Source organism: Apus apus, chromosome 13 (genome assembly GCF_020740795.1).
Source record: "Apus apus isolate bApuApu2 chromosome 13, bApuApu2.pri.cur, whole genome shotgun sequence".
Lineage (NCBI taxonomy): Eukaryota > Metazoa > Chordata > Aves > Apodiformes > Apodidae > Apus > Apus apus.
This window is the reverse complement of record NC_067294.1, coordinates 17,551,260-17,566,872: the sequence shown is the minus strand read 5'-3', so window position 1 is coordinate 17,566,872 and position 15,613 is coordinate 17,551,260. Positions and strand designations below refer to the sequence as shown.

The 15,613-nt window shown below is 59.0% G+C and overlaps 2 protein-coding genes across 5 annotated transcripts in view; one reads left to right on the top strand and one right to left on the bottom strand.

Annotated features, from left to right (window-relative positions):
- Positions 1-2,679, top strand: part of PCDH1 (protocadherin 1) — a 58,677-nt gene extending 55,998 nt beyond the window's left edge. For 2 of the 4 annotated variants that reach the window (XM_051630813.1, XM_051630814.1), the window contains exon 5: positions 1,806-2,679. In XM_051630813.1, the coding sequence (XP_051486773.1) occupies positions 1,806-2,191 (386 nt within the window). In that variant the 3' untranslated portion in view covers positions 2,192-2,679. The remainder of the gene's footprint in view (positions 1-1,805) is intronic. The other 2 variants (XR_007890733.1, XM_051630816.1) reach the window with 2 other exon arrangements.
- Positions 1-15,613, bottom strand: part of HDAC3 (histone deacetylase 3) — a 352,192-nt gene that overhangs the window by 190,222 nt on the left and 146,357 nt on the right. The gene's annotated exons all lie outside the window — the stretch shown is intronic.

The window sequence follows — 15,613 nt, the reverse complement described above, 5'->3', positions numbered from 1 at the left end:
CAGAGGCAGGTGTTTGGTGCACAGAGAGGCTTGGGCACTCCTGGAGAAGTGACTCAGGAGTATCTGAGCTTCCCAGCCTCCCTGCAGGTGGACATGGCTTTGCCCACGTGTGCTTCATTGTGCTCAGGGATTTCAGTCTCCCTGGGAGACCAGCCAGTATCTGAGGACTTCTGATACTGGGCTTGGGGCTCCTGCTGATGGGTGCTTGGGGAGGCTGGCAGGCATTGGGTAGGGCAGGGCTGCCTGAGGATGGTGCTCAGGAGATCTGCTTGTACCTCAGGGCAGTGAAGAGCCTGATGGTGTTGAGGGCAGTTCCCTGTCTCTGCGTGGTGAAGCTGTCAGCAGTACCCAAGGGTGCTGAACCGAGGAGGTTCCTGCAGCCCAGCAGGGCCCTGGTGGTGTCCACAGCTCTGGGGTGACCAGTTTGGTGGCAACCTGTGTCCTGCTGTGCAAATCCAGGAGCCCCTCCTGTGCAATGCTCACCTCCAAAGGGGGTGGGCTCTGTGCTGGGCTCTGCTTCCTGCTGTAGGGACCTTGTGTGTCCAGGGGGAGCTGGGACAGGAGGCACCAGCTGCCCAGAGCCTTAGGTTTGCCTCACAGCTCTGCCTGTGCTCCCTGGGTGGCCAGAAGTTCAACTCCTTGTGTGGCCATGGGTCCAGCTCCCAGGATAACATGGGACTGGCTCCCTGGGTGGCTGTGAATCCAGCTCCCTGGGTGGCCATGGGTCCAGTTCCCTGGATGGCCGTGGGTCTGGCTCTCTGGGTGACCGTGGGTCTGGCTCTCTGGTTGACCATGAGTCCAGCTCCCTGGATCACCATGGATCTAGATCCCCTGGAGGCTGTGGGTGCAGCTCCCTGGATCACCATGGATCTAGATCCCCTGCTGGCTGTGGATCCAGCTCCCTGGATCACCATGGGTCAAACTCTCCTGGTGGCTGTGGGTGCAGCTCCCTGGATCACCATGGATCTAGATCCCCTGGTGGCTGTAGGTCCAGCTCCCTGGATCACCATGGATCTAGATCCCCTGGTGGCTGTGGGTGCAGCTCCCTGGATCACCATGGATCTAGATCCCCTGGTGGCTGTGGGTGCAGCTCCCTGGATCACCATGGATCTAGATCCCCTGGTGGCTGTGGATCCAGCTCCCTGGATCACCATGGATCTAGATCCCCTGCTGGCTGTGGGTCCAGCTCCCTGGATCACCATGGGTCAAACTCTCCTGGTGGCTGTGGGTGCAGCTCCCTGGATCACCATGGATCTAGATCCCCTGGTGGCTGTGGGTGCAGCTCCCTGGATCACCATGGATCTAGATCCCCTGGTGGCTGTGGGTGCAGCTCCCTGGATCACCATGGATCTAGATCCCCTGGTGGCTGTGGGTGCAGCTCCCTGGATCACCATGGATCTAGATCCCCTGGTGGCTGTGGATCCAGCTCCCTGGATCACCATGGATCTAGATCCCCTGCTGGCTGTGGGTCCAGCTCCCTGGATCACCATGGGTCAAACTCTCCTGGTGGCTGTGGGTGCAGCTCCCTGGATCACCATGGATCTAGATCCCCTGGTGGCTGTGGGTGCAGCTCCCTGGATCACCATGGATCTAGATCCCTGGATGGCTGTGGGTCCAGCTCCCTGAGTGACCACGGGTCCGGCTCCCTGGCTGCCCGTGAGTCCATCTGTGTCCTCCCACCAGAGGAAGGCACGGGTAGGATGGAGATACCCGGGTTCTGCTGCTCATCCCTGTGCTCCATCCTCCCACTCCCGAGCTGCTGGCAGCCAGGAATGCTAACCGTGCTCCCACTTGCTTCCCTGCAGATCTCCGGCCTCTGCCCGATGTAGCCATGACTGGGACCTGTACCCGGGAGTGCACAGAGTTTGGCCACTCCGATACCTGCTGGATGCCCGGCCAGTCCTCCCCCAGCCGCAGGCCCAAGAACGCCCTCAAACTCTCCACTTTTGTGCCTTACCAAGACAGAGGGAGTCAAGAGCAAGTCGGGAATGGCAGCCCCAGACTCTCAGAAGAGCGCAGCACCAAAATGGCCAACCTCCGCCTGCTCCCCACGTACAGTGCCTTCTCCAATAGTAGCCATGAGCCCTGCAAGGACTCTCCCATGGAGGAAATTCCTCTCACCCAGACCTCGGACTTCCAGCCAGCCACCACCCCTTCCTCCCAGACCACCAAGAGGGAGATTTACCTGTGAGGCTGGGCGAGAGGGGCAGGGAACGGATGAGCTTCTGGGGCCAGTGTCCAGAGGAACGTTTTACATTTCAATGCTTTATGGCTCCAGTGGCCAGTTCTCCAGGTGGTGGGCTCAGCAGACAGGGCAAGGCAGGGATGAGAGGAGCATCTTTTTTTGTTTGGTTTTGTTGTTGTGGTTTTTTTTTTTTGGGGGGGGGGGGTTTGACCCCTTGTTTTCCCAGGGCCAGTGGGGAGGGAAGGGTGGGAAGGATGAAAACATCCGAAACACCCGATTTCCGAGTGTCTCTGAACTGCTGCATTGCCAGGGAGGGGCTGGGCAGGCTCCTGGTGTGGAGGGCACAGCTGGGGAGAAGGGCTTATGTACCAAAGGTCCACGCAGAGCTGGTGGAGTTCCTGGGGCAATAGGACAAGGGACATCCCCACCCAAGGGGGAGAGAACTGCCTGTCTCTTTTGCTGTAGACTCCTGTAAATACGAACCTTAGGAATGACATTCAAGTCCTGCCTGATTGAAACTTTTTATTGTCCTTGAAACAAAAGACTTTTAAAGAAAAAGAAAACAAAAAGAAAAAGAAAGAAAAAAAAAAAAAAGGAAAAAAAAAGAAAAGGGGGAGGGGAAAGAAAAGAAAAAAAAAAAAAAAAAGAAAACAGAAACAAACCACAGGGAGCAAATTCCAGCTTGGAATGGTTTGCTGCGTGGAAGAGCCCGTGGGAGAGCAGCCTCCAGCCCACACTCGTGTTCTATATTGTAAATAGAGATGTGACCAGTCCCTGAAACAGCAGCTGGGGAGCTGGAGGAGAAGGGGCAGCGTCCTCACCAGACTGTAGGGACTTTGCTATTTTTCAGCCTGGATCTCTTTCTGAACGTTGTCACTGTGCCCACAAGCTGCAGGGTCCCTAGGGACTACCTGGTGCCATAGGCAGGGTTCTGGGGTTGGGGGTGTCCCTGAGGGTGTCCCTGTGCCCGGCAGGTGGAGGAAGGTTGGGGAAACCCCCCGGTCCAGGGATTGGCTGGGTCTGGAGAAACCCTCAGTCTGGCTCTGCTGGCAAGGGAGGTTGTCACGGGCGACTCAGCCCATCGCCTGGTGCCTCCTCAGGGGCAGGGGATGCCCACGAGGGGCTGTGCCATGCCTTGGACCTCCTGTCCCCTCTGCCTGTAAAGCCACCATTGCCTTTGTGAGGAGGAGCTTTGTCTCAGGGTCACACCGGGGGCCGCCGAGCCCCTGCCCGCTGGAGTCCCTCTTGCCCTTAGGCCACAGGGCCACTCTCATGGGATCCAGCTTTCTCTTCCATTGTCAAAGGTCGACCAGTCTCCCCAGCGGGTTCCCACTGTCCCCCAGACCCTAGATGGTACCCCCTGGCCCCTCCAGGGGGTCCCCGGGGGACACCCGGGCACTTTCCTGAGCCTCTCTTCTCCCACAGTCCTGTTTTGGGGGGGGGGGGGCTCTGTGTGCACCCCTGGTTGGGGGGCTGGGGGGGGGGTGTCCAGGAGGAGACTCCTGGCTCCCCCCTGGGTTGCCCTTCCTGGCCCTTTCCCACCAGGATGCAGGGAGGGGGGGGGGGGGGGGGGCTGTGCTGCACCGTCGTTCTTCCCGTTCTCGGTTCGTCTTCATCTCTGGGATCTTCCTTGGGGACCGAAGCCAGTGGTAGCTGCAGGATGGTTCCCTCCCCCAGAGCTCACCCTGGGGCCGTGTGGCTCCATCCCCGCAGGGCTCCTGGGTGGCTCTGCCGGGCTCGGCAGGCGCGGGGGACACGGCGGGGATGGGGCAGTGGGTGCCCTGACATTGCTGTAGGGCTTGACAGGGCTCAACGTGCCAGGGGGGAGGTGGGGGAGACCCTTCCGTGCTCAGCCTCCTGCCATCCCCTTCCCTGAGCAGCTCCTCTCCCTTTTGCTCCAGCGGTGGTGGCAGCGAGATGTGGGCAGCTCCCCCGGGGTGGCTCCAGGGGACCCGGGGTGAGAAGGGAAGGGCAGCAGAAGGCACCTGCTGGCACCCGCTCCCTCCTGCTCCTCGCCTTCCCCCGGGGGGGGGCACCGGGCCACGCTGCGTTGCCCCCCGTGATGGGGACCCCCCGGAGGAGGCAGGACCCTCCTCCCGGCCTCGCAGTGCCGGTGGTTCCCTGGGGGTGGGTGGATGTCTGCCCACCCCTCCGGGCATCCCTGCCCGACCCTCGCCCTCCCGGCGGGGCCCACGTCCCCCCTGGCCTGGCTGCCTGAGCAGGTCAAGCTCCTCCACTTGTTTTTATTGTAGCTCTGTAGTTTTCAGGGCCAAACTGGGCAGAATGTGCAATTTGGCCGCGCTGGCCAGGATCTTTGACTCCACTGCCAACTCGGCTGCTCGCGCAGCGGCAGTGACCGGTGCCCCTCTTGGGGACCCCCCCCCCTGGCAGAGCCACGTCGCCACGTCGGAGGGGTGCTTGTCCAAGACTGGCCTTTCCTCCCCATCACCTCGCCCCACGGGTGGGCTCCCCACCTGCTGCTGGGGGTCACCCTGGAGCTGGAAGCCCTGTGGCTGAGGTTGCTGTCTTGTCTCCTGGAGCACCTGGCGATGTTCTCCGTGCAAGCGTGGTGCGAGGGGTGGGGGTGAGTGCTGAGGGGGTCCCCAAAGGGTGGGAGGGAGGGAGGGGGTGCTGGGAATGTGAGCCATGGGGAGGGAGGGAGGATAGGGGGGGTCGCCAAAGAGTGGGAGGGAGGGAGGATAGGGGGGAGCACACAGGGGTCCCCAAAGGGTGGGAGGGAGGGAGGGGTGCTGGGAATGTGAGCCATGGGGAGGGAGGGAGGATAGGGGGAAGCACAGAGGGGGTCCCCAAAGGGTGGGAGGGAGGATAGGGAGGAGCACAGAGGGGTCCCCAAAGGGTGGGAGGGAGGGAGGATAGGGGGGAGCACAGAGGGGTCCCCAAAGGGTGGGAGGGAGGGAGGGAGGATAGGGGGGAGCACAGAGGGGTCCCCAAAGGGTGGGAGGGAGGGAGGGGGTGCTGGGAATGTGAGCCATGGGGAGGGAAGGAGGATAGGGGGGAGCACAGAAGGGGTCCCCAAAGGGTGGGAGGGAGGATAGGGAGGAGCACAGAGGGGTCCCCAAAGGGTGGGAGGGAGGGAGGATAGGGGGGAGCACAGAGGGGTCCCCAAAGGGTGGGAGGGAGGGAGGATGGTCCCCAAAGGGTGGGAGGGAGGGAGGGGGTGCTGGGAATGTGAGCCATGGGGAGGGAAGGAGGATAGGGGGGAGCACAGAAGGGGTCCCCAAAGGGTGGGAGGGAGGGATGGGTACTGGGAATGTGAGCCATGGGGAGGGAAGGAGGATAGGGGGGACCACAGAAGGGGTCCCCAAAGGGTGGGAGGGAGGGAGGGGTGCTGGGAATGTGAGCCATGGGGAGGGAGGGTGGGGTGGGATGAGTCTCGTGGGGCTACACAGAGAAATGGTGGGATGGGAGAGGAGTGGACATGGCTGTCTTGGGGGGGTAGAGAGGGTGATGTGTGTCTGGATGTGAGGGTGAGGCTGGATCTGTGGGGAAGAGTAGAGGGGGCAGTGGGTCCTCAGTGGGGTGCCAAGGAGTGGGGTGTATCTGTGTGGGGTGCAGCAGGGATGGGTCCCTGGGGAGGGAGCTGGACATGGGTCCTAGGAGAGGGAGGGCTGAGGGTTTGTTTTGGGGTGAAGTGACCAGTGTCACTGGGGATCAGTCTGAGGGGGGGTGGGGGGGTGGGACAGGGGACACATGAGAATGAGATGCTGTGGAAAGAAGCTCATTTGCACAATTATAAGCCAGAAGGATAAAGCCTCTGTGCACGTGGGGGGGGGGGGCAAAGCTCCCCACGGGCTCCAGTCTAGACAAGCACAGGGAAGAGGAGGGGAGCTCAGCACCCCTGCAGGGGGGGGGGCTCACTGGATCTCACACTGCACTAGGACAAGCCAGGGGGAAAAACCAAAGGTGGGAGGCAGGGAGCAGGCGGGCTGCGTGGGAAGGATCCGAGCGACCCCTTTGTAGCTCTTCAGTGTTGGTTTCTATTTATACGAGATTTCATTTCCTTGCTTGTGATGCCTTGTTTTTTTTGTACAGTTTTATGTACACGCAGGTGTAGCTTTTCTAAAGGAGATAATCCTATGGCAGAGTAAAGTACCCAACTATTTTTCAGATGGTGACCTATGTCTAAAAGGCAATGCCTCTTGCTAAGGTTGTGTTGCTCAGTGTGTGATGCATTTCCCTGTGCGGGGAAGGGGCCTTGGGCTTGGTTTTTTTTCCCCGGGCGCTGTGAGCACAATTGATTCCCTTGTAATTCTTTCTGTTCAGAGCAGTGAGCATGACACCCCGTCGTGATCCCCTTTCCATTCTTCTCCTGTTCTGTTTGTTTGCTGAGCTGTCAGATGACCGACTCCATTGTAATTAGCCCTTCCTAAAGCTTTACAATAAAAGTTGTGAAAACCCGGCTGCCTGGTGGGCTCTTGTCGTGTGTCGCATCCTTGTCTGGGGCATCCTTAGGGGGGGGGGTGAAAATAGCATGTGGTGGCAGTGAAGAGGCTTGGTGGCAGTGGGGAGATACCTCCTTCCCACCCAAGGAGCCCTGGTGGGGCTGCCTTTGTCTCCTCATTACAACTTTCCAGCTTAATCACAGAACTACCTCGATTGGAGAAGACCTGCAAGATCATCCGACCATCAACCTAACACTGACAAGCCCTTATCCCTCAGCACAATGTTTGTACAACTCTTCAGCCCCTCCAGGGATGGGGACTCCAGCACTGCCCTGGGCAGCCTGGGCCAGGGCCTGACAACCCTTTTGGTGAGGAAGGATGTTTCTGCTCAGGGTTGAGTAAGATAACCCCACAAAGCAGTTTGGCACCCACCAGACTCCTTTACTGAAAACCAAAATGCTTCCCTGAAAAGGCAACTTCAACCCCAAAGCTCCCTGTGCTTGTATCACCAGCTGAGGTGGGAACTAGGGCACATCCCACCAACCAGCTCCAGACCCCTTCCCACCTGCATCACTGCTCCTTGGAGACCATTTCCTACCATTTCACCATCTCCTTTACTAAGCGTGGGTTTGGTTTTGGTTTGGTTTTAGGTAATTTAGAGCTTTTGGAGAGATTCAGGCCACTTCAAACCAGGACACATTTCCTCCTACCCACAGCCATGGGGAGCTTGCTCAGCTGGAGATGTTGGGTTTTCCTGCTGGCCTTTGCACAAAACTGTTCTGAGAAGATCCATAGATGCATCAGGCAAAGGCAAGACCCACCCACAGCTTGGAAGCCACCCACAGACAAGCATCCCTTGGGAAGCACGAGTTCCCAAGTGAAGATGCAGACCATTGCTCCCTTGGTGGGGTTTTGTAGAGCCTCCTTTTCTACCTTCCCCTTCTCCCTGGGCTGCCCTCTGGGCTGTGTGGAGAGGAGCTGATGCTGCCCCACTCCTGAAGGATCATGTCCTCATGGGTGAGGGTGGGGGGGCTCTCAGCTGGGCAGCAGGGATGTGTCCCCAGGGGTCCTGGGGAACCAAGTGGCCTTGTTACCTGTAGACGCCCCACGATGAGGATCCAAATGTTGAGGATGATGCCAGGCTCCTACAGCTGGCGCAGAGGGGCAGGTAGCACCCAGGCAGAGCTGTCAGCACCCACCTGCTCCCAAGATAACCAGGATCATCAAAGCATCTTCCTAAGCAGAAGCAGCCCCAGGACCTCCCTGTCCCTCATGAACACACCTGGCCTTGTGCTGAGCCCTGCAATTGCTCCTCACACTCCCTTTTCCTCCCCTGTCATTCCAGGCTGTGCAGACCCACCACCCCCATGCCCCTTATTTGTGCCTCCTGCTCTTCTGTCCCCACATTGTGCCCCATCCCACCCACCCCTCCATTCCCTCCTTGCCTCTCCTCCCTCACTCCCTTGGGCTCCCCCCAGCACCCCCTGCCCTTCCCTCCACCTTCCTGCTCCACCTCAGCCCATCAAACCTTCTGGCTCCCCTGGCACAGCCCTGAGCATCATGCCCAGCCCACCATCAGCTGGGCTGGAAACTGGTTTCCATGGCAGCACATCCATTCCAGGCTGGGAAGGGACCTGGATGCTGCTGGTGAGGCTGCTGTGCCTGCCCACCATGGCTTGGGGGCTGGACACTAGGGGCCCTGCTCAGTGCTGTCCTCAGGGTGGGTTTAGGTGCCCAGGTGGACATGGAAGGGGTATCCTCCAGCCCAGGGGGGTCCCACCAGGCCAAGCCTCATGAAATGGCACTGGGTGCTGTGGCCTTGGTGTCCCTGCTGAGCCCACTGGTCCTTGGGGGTTGGCAGAGCCTGGGGCTCCACCAGAATCATTCCTAGGCTGAGGTGGAGGAGACAGGGAGCTGCTCCTCCTGCCTGCTCCTTGGTGGCTTCCTGGGGGTTGAGGGCATCTGCAAAGAGGGGCCAAGGGCTGCCTGGCTGCTGGCTGAAGGAAGATGGGCTGGGCAAGGAACCACTTGCTGCACAAGCTTTGTTCTGACCTGGGCTTGTCGAGTACACCTGGTTTAACAGGGTCCTTGGCTTTCAGCAGGAGCTGGGCGTGTGCCAGGCCAGGGCATCCATTTGGATGGAGAACCTGATTCTGGTGTCTCCTGAGGGCCTGACTTTGCAGCTTCATCAGTCCAGCTGCCTGCACAGACCTGGCAGATTCCTGGGCCGTGCTTGCATGGCCAAGTGGATGAGGTCTGGGATCTCCAACCAGGAGTGACCAGGAGCAGCAGCACCATCTTCCTCATGGAGGCTGCTCCTCATGGGGCTTTTTCCCAGCCTGGCTTTGCTCAGTAAGAGCACCATGAGGTCTAAAGCAGTGCAGTCACTGACCACAGAAGATCTGGGCTTGCTTGGTTCCTTGTCTCAGTTCCCCACCTGCAGAGCAATGGGCAGTTCTGCAAGCTGGAAAGAGGTGGAGATCACAGAACTCCCTGATCTACGTTCGCTGACTACTTAGAGCAAGACAATGATCTTGAGATGGTCCCTGGGCCAAACGGAGCTGGTGGGAAGGCAAAGTGAGACAGCAGAGCTCTGTACAGAACTGGCTGACGTGGTCAGACGTGAGTTCCCAGCAGGGTGGCTTTCCTGAGGGGACAGCACAGCCCTTGCAGCTCAGCTGTGCTGGGGTGGTGGCCACTCATGCTCTCCTGGTGTGGCAGCAGGACCGTGGCTGTGCCAGCCAGACCCTCGGGGTAGAGCTTCCAAAAGAGCTGAGATCCAAGTAAGAGCTGATAGGGGTTGTGTTTTATGCCACAAAGCCCAGCTGTGGAGCCACAAGAGCAGGGCTGGCCGTGGAGAGGGCAGTGATGGGCTTGAAGAACCACAACCCCTGGGTGAGACTCTGCCAGGAGCTGAGCCCACTGTGGAGGAGGAGCAGGACCACGGGGCAAGGAAGCTGCAGAGCAGGCTGGCCCTGCCCTGCCCATCCCTCTCGTGCACTGCCACTGATGGGCAGAGTGGCCTCTGCTTGCCACAGCCTTGGAGATCCACCCTACATATGTTGTGGTGGCCCCTGGGGGGAGATTGGATATTGTGCCCCTGTAATCGCCCTGGGGATGGCTGGGATTTACAAGCAGCTCTGGGGGAGGCCGGGGAGGGGGGGTGGGGGGGGGGTGGGCAGCCCAAGCAGTTTGCTGGGTGTCTCTGGCTGTCTGGCAATGTGATGAAGGGGATTAGGAGATTTGCAGCCAGCCCAGCCCCCACTCCGGGGGGCTCTCCAACCCAAGCCCCAGCAGAACATGTAGTTCCCACGGGCAGGTTGGTGGAGAGAAAAGGCTGGGGTGCTGTGAACTGCAGCTCATCCAAGAGCAGGAGCTTTTCCCCCTCTGCTAGCAAGGAAGTGGCACCATCCAAGCTAAGTAAGGAGAGGAGAGTCTCTTCCTTTCCCCCAGGGCCAGGATCAGCCCTCAGCACTTTTCACCACACGTTGCAGCTCCCACCCCTTTCCTGAGCTACTCCCAGCTGTGCTGCACCCTGGAGCCCGGGCTGAAGCTCCCAGTTCCCACACCAGGATGACCTGGCATTGTGTTTTAATCACACAAGGAGGCACAGTTGGTAGGACCGTGTTCTCCTTCCCCACCTGCTCGTGGTGCTGGAAGAGCTGAGCCTGGCCCACACCAAGGCAGACACGCTCTGGACAAGGGAGCACTGGAAGAGACCAAGAGACCTAATGGGATTAGCACAATCAGGATCTGCTCCAGCAGGGAGGGAACCCCACTGGAGATCAAGTCCAACTATTAGGGATGACCAGGGGAAGCAATGAGGCAGAAGTAAGATGCAGAAGAAAGGCAGCAGGAAGGTGCCAGGAGGGATGGAACCTTCTTTCCCTACTTCATCTGACCTTGGCCTGAAGCTCCTTGTCCTGTTCCACTCACTGCTCTGCTCCTGGTCCAGGTTGGGCTCCCCCATGCACACACTGAGCACTTCCCATGTGCTGTGCTCACTTGCTTCAAGCTTTCCCCTCACTCATGTGTGGAAGACCTCTCCAGCCATCCCCACCATTAGTTCTATCACAGCCACCACCAAGCACAGCTGGGAGACCATGGCATTCCTTTCCCAGGATAAGCTGTGCTCATCCCAGCTCTTTCCAAACTTGCTGGAAAGGATGGCAACTTTCCCAGGGCCTCTCTGGCTGCCAGAGTAAGTGTGCCATGGCACAGCTCCCTCACCCTGTGGACAAACTCATCTGAGATGCTGACAACAACATCTGCACCCCCAAAGGGCCTTGCTGGGGGGAGGATGTGTGAAGGAGGGCTGGCCATTCCCAAAGAGGAAAAAAACCAAGGAGGGGAGGTTTTCCCTGCCTTGCGCAGCTCTCCCTGGCCTGAAACCTGCTGAATTATGCTCATGACTCTAATTTGCAGGAGATGGAGGGATGATAAAACCCCACTTGCTGTTGCAGGATTCCTCCTCCTGCCAGTTGTGATGCTGGCACACGTGCCAAGAGCAGAGGCACCAACAGTGCTGGAACCCTCTGCAGGTGACAAAGAGCCTTTGGGACACGGTGAGGTCCCAAATGGGTCACAGACATGACATAATATCAGCCCCAGAGGAACCTTCTGGGAGAGGGGGAAAAATCATAGAATCCCAGGCTGGTTTGGGTTGGAAGGGACCTTCAAGATCATCCAGTCCCAACCCCCTGCATGGGCAGGGACACCTCCCACCAGCCCAGGCTGCTCCAAGCCCCATCCAACCTGCCCTTCAACACTGCCAGGGATGGGGCAGCCACAGCTTCTCTGGGCAACCTGGGCCAGGCTCTCACCACCCTCACACTCCAGAACTCCCTCCTCATGTCTCACCTCAATTTCCCCCCTTCGAATTTTCAACCACCCCCCCTCATCCTATTGCTACGTGCCCTTGTAAAAAAAAAATAAAAATAAATCCACATCAGCCTGGGCACCGTGTGACCCCCCCAGACACTGGGGGCAGTGCCAGGCAGTGGGCAGCACCTCCTGGGTGGGCACACGTGTGTCCCTGTCCCCGGGAGCCAGGAGCTGCCCCTGGGGCTGGCACCGGGGCTGTGCCTGCAGGGATGCTCTGCCTGCAGGGATGCTCTGCCTGCAGGGATGCTCTGCCAGATGTGCAGGGGGGGGGGGGGTGCTGTGCATGTCGCCACCCCCAGGACACGTCCCCACGAGTCCTCCCTGGGGTGAGGGGACCTGCCTGTGCCCACCCCCCCCGTGCTGCGTTTGGCCAGGGGTGGTTTATTATCCTTTATTAGTTTTCCTGTCCTTCTGACATATTCTTTATCACTCTGTCTCAATCTTTCACTCGTTCTCCTTCTCTCCCTCAATCATCCTCGATTAGTTTTTTCTGCCTGCCTCCCGTTCCCCGGATTCTTCCCCAGTCACTCCTTCTCCCTCCCTCCCCCCTCTCTCCCCCTCCTCCTCCCTCCCTCTCCTCTCCACGCAGTTTTCCTCCCTCCCGTCTCATTCCTCCACCTCCGCGGGAGCTCAGGAAGCCTGGGGACGTGGTGGCTCTTTCCCAGGGGCTTGGGGGCTGCTCCATCTCCATCTCTGCCAGAGCTGGGGGTCCTCCCGGCTGCAGGAGCAGGCTGGGGGTGCAGGATGGCTCCAGCCCCCCCCCACACACACACACTGGCTCTGCTGCTGCTCTGCTGCTCAATCAGTTGCAAATGAAGCCCCTGGCTCCGAGCAACCCAGGAGCCAACATCTCTTTCCTGAGGGAGCAGATCCCCTTGGATGCTTGTTGCTGTCCCCTTCCCCATCCCTCTGCTCCTCCTCCAGTCCATCCCAGTGTGCATCCTCCAGCAGGGAAAGCTCTCCTGCCTCATCTCCATCCCCCTTCCAGACTCTTAGTGGAAGTCCCTGCTTGTGCAGGTGCTGGAAGACTCATCTGTGGGGCTGCAGGCAGCTTGCCAGTTGCCAGAAGAGGCCCTGGCTGACAGTCCCAGGCTGATCCCCAGCCTTTCTTGCCTCTTATCCCAGCGGCTGTGCTGCTCCCACTGGGATGGCCCTGCCTGCATGGTCACCAACTGCATGCAGGGGAGCTTGGAGCAGAAGGTGGGGTGGGATGGAGTGGCATGAAGACCAGAGAACAAAGATGCTGGTGGACCTTGTGCTTTGAGGCCCGGGGAGAAAGCACAGGCTGGAGGGATGCTCTGGAAGGCAACTTAGGCTAAAGACAAGGGTTGGACTAAGACATGTCTTGCATCCCCCAGCAGGGAAAGCACAGCTGTTTTGCCTCTCCATCCCTTTGGAGGCCACGAGGTGAAAGTCTGGAGCGCTGGAGGACATGGGGGAGTGAAATGGGCTGTCAGTGCCTGCCATGCCCCAGGCACCCGGAGGAATCCATCCACCCAGGCTGCTGCAGCTCCTCCTGGAGATGGTATCTGCTCACTTGCTGTCCTCCCCTGACCCTGAAGGAAGAGGGTGCCCGCAGGACCCGGTGCTGGTGGCAGCTGGCAGCTCTGCATCCTTGTCCTGCTTCCCAGCCTGCAGAAAATGGGAGCTGGTGCTGCAGGAAGGACTCTCTTTGCCCCAGCAGCTCTTCCCGCTGCCGGTGGGTGTCGTGACCCTTCGACGGGTGCAAACACAGGGTGGGTGCAGCCTCGGGGCTCGGTTTTGGGAGCGATCCATCATCCCCCTCCCGGCTCTGCTTCCCCAACACTTGCTCCTCTTACCGGGCACAGCCCAGCCCCGCAGCCGCCCCGGGGAGGTGTGAGAAAAACCCGTTTGCCAGGGCGGTGGGGAGCTGAGCTGCAGCTGGGGAGCCAGACGAGGTGGGAACCCCCTTTCCAGGGCACCCAGCACCCTGGCCAGGACAGCCCTCAGCAGAGGGGGATGCTGCCGGAGGCACCGCTGGGTCCCGCAGCGCGTCTGGGGCTGCTGCTGATGGATGTGACAGGCGCGGGGGTTGCCAGGAGACAGCATCCTCCTCCTCCTCCTCCTCCTCCTCCTCGGGCTCTGCAGCTCTGCACCGCTGATGTCATGCTCCTCCGGCAGCGCTCACTGCCTGCCCTGCCAGCCCTCCAGGGGAAGCTGCAAAAAAAAAGGAAAAAAGCCTCTCCAAGACACCCCCCCTGGCCCTTCCTCCCTCCCCTCCCGCGGGTGTGCAGAAAACTCAGCCTGCCCACCCCAAATGCACCCCCAGTTCCCAGCGGGCCGGGTCCAGCACCCATCTCCACCCCCCCCCAAAAGGTCCACAGCAAGATCCAAAAAGGGTCTCGGGGTCTGTGCAGATCCAGGAGGGGGGAGAGGCAGAGGCAGATGGCCACCCCTGCACGCCGAGGCTCATTGAATAAATATCTGGCTACAAATTATCTGCTGATCTAATAAAAAAGATATTACCTACCTCTGCAAACCTAGTTTCAAATTATTCCTTCTGCTCCTCTCAGGAGCCTACTGGGAGATCACTGGCAGGTTAATTTGCTATTGAACGGGTCCCAACTGGAATTAGCACTTCAGCCTGCCTCTGGTTTCACTTGACAGTTAATGAAAGTCACTGTTATTCACTCCTGGCTCTGAACTTTATGCACTGAGCCATGTTGCACGAGTGGGAAAGAGCTGACCAGGATCTTTTTGCTTGGGACTCGTGGGTTATTCGATGCTTGCAAGACCCAAAAGGTGCTGAGATGGAAAATGAACTGCCATTTGTGTGCTTTTACATCAGAACTCGGTGTGTTCCTAACAAAAGTGGCCTTTATCTGGGGACTGTCATTTTGATTATTTTCTGTGTGTACAGTGCCCCAGAGGTGTGCATAGAAAATGAAAACAGATAAAGAGCATGAATGAGGCAGAGCTCTGCCAGAGGCCCCAATAAACCAGCAGGCTGGGTTGGGGGGGGGGTGATGCTGGCATGGGGGTGGGGAGGGGGGGTGGGGGGAGTTGAAATGATCAGTCCTGCAAAGCTGGCTCTGCAGCAGGGGAGAGCAGCAGGTTTGGTCCGTGATGCTGGGAGATGTGCTTCCCACCAGGGAGGAGTGATGGCACCCAAACCCATCCCCCCCAGCACCAACTGGCCTGAGCTCTCTCTGTGATGAGGATGACTTGGGTGACTTGTGGCTGCCCCATCCCTGGCAGTGTTGAAGGGCAGGTTGGATGGGGCTTGGAGCAGCCTGGGCTGGTGGGAGGTGTCCCTGCCCGTGCAGGGGGTTGGATCTAGATGGTCTTTCAGGTCCCTTCCAACCCTTCCTGTCATTAATTGGACTCTGTGACCTCTGTCCCTGTGGCATCTGAAGAGGGTACAGCTGGTGAATGTGCACAGAGCATCCCCTCCCCCTGTCGGGGCTCTCCCATCACAGCTTCTGCCCCGAGGTCTCCAGGATGGGCATCTGACTGAGACAAAGTCCATGCAGGCATGATGGCAGCACCCCATGGAGCCATCTTGCCAAAGTTAAGGTCTGTAGCAACAGAGAGGCAACAGAAATTGCAGTTACTGTGGTTGCTTACCAGCCCTATCTCACCTTCCTCACCCTGCTGCCCTCCTTGCACAGTCCCATTACCCCACCACGTTCTCCATCCTCCATCACCCTCCCCTCACCCCATATACAAGTTCTCCAGACCTCTTTGACCAGCCAGCCCTGGGCCAGAAGCTCCCCTGGCAGCCCAGGCATGGCTTGGTTGGGGCTCAGTCCCATCCCCTGCTCCTGAGGACCTGTTACCAAGAGCAGGAAGAGCCAAATCAGCATCACCAATGTTCCTCTTCCCCCTCTGACACCCCCCAAGTCCCCGAAGTAATTTCCTTTTCCCTCAGAGTTTGCACCCTTCAGGCACTGGGAGACAGTTATCTGGCTCCTGCCTGCATGATTGATCAGCAAAGCTAGACAGATTTAGTTCATTTAATCTGCCTCCTAAATCCCATCCTTCAGCCCCTTCATCATTTCCCTGGTGTCTCTCCGTTGTGTCTGTATCTCCTGGGGACAGCAGTGCCTCCAGCTGTGCCCAGCTGTGCCCAGGCACAACCCCACAGGCAGGGGCTGCTGGTGCTACTGCAATGCCTGGC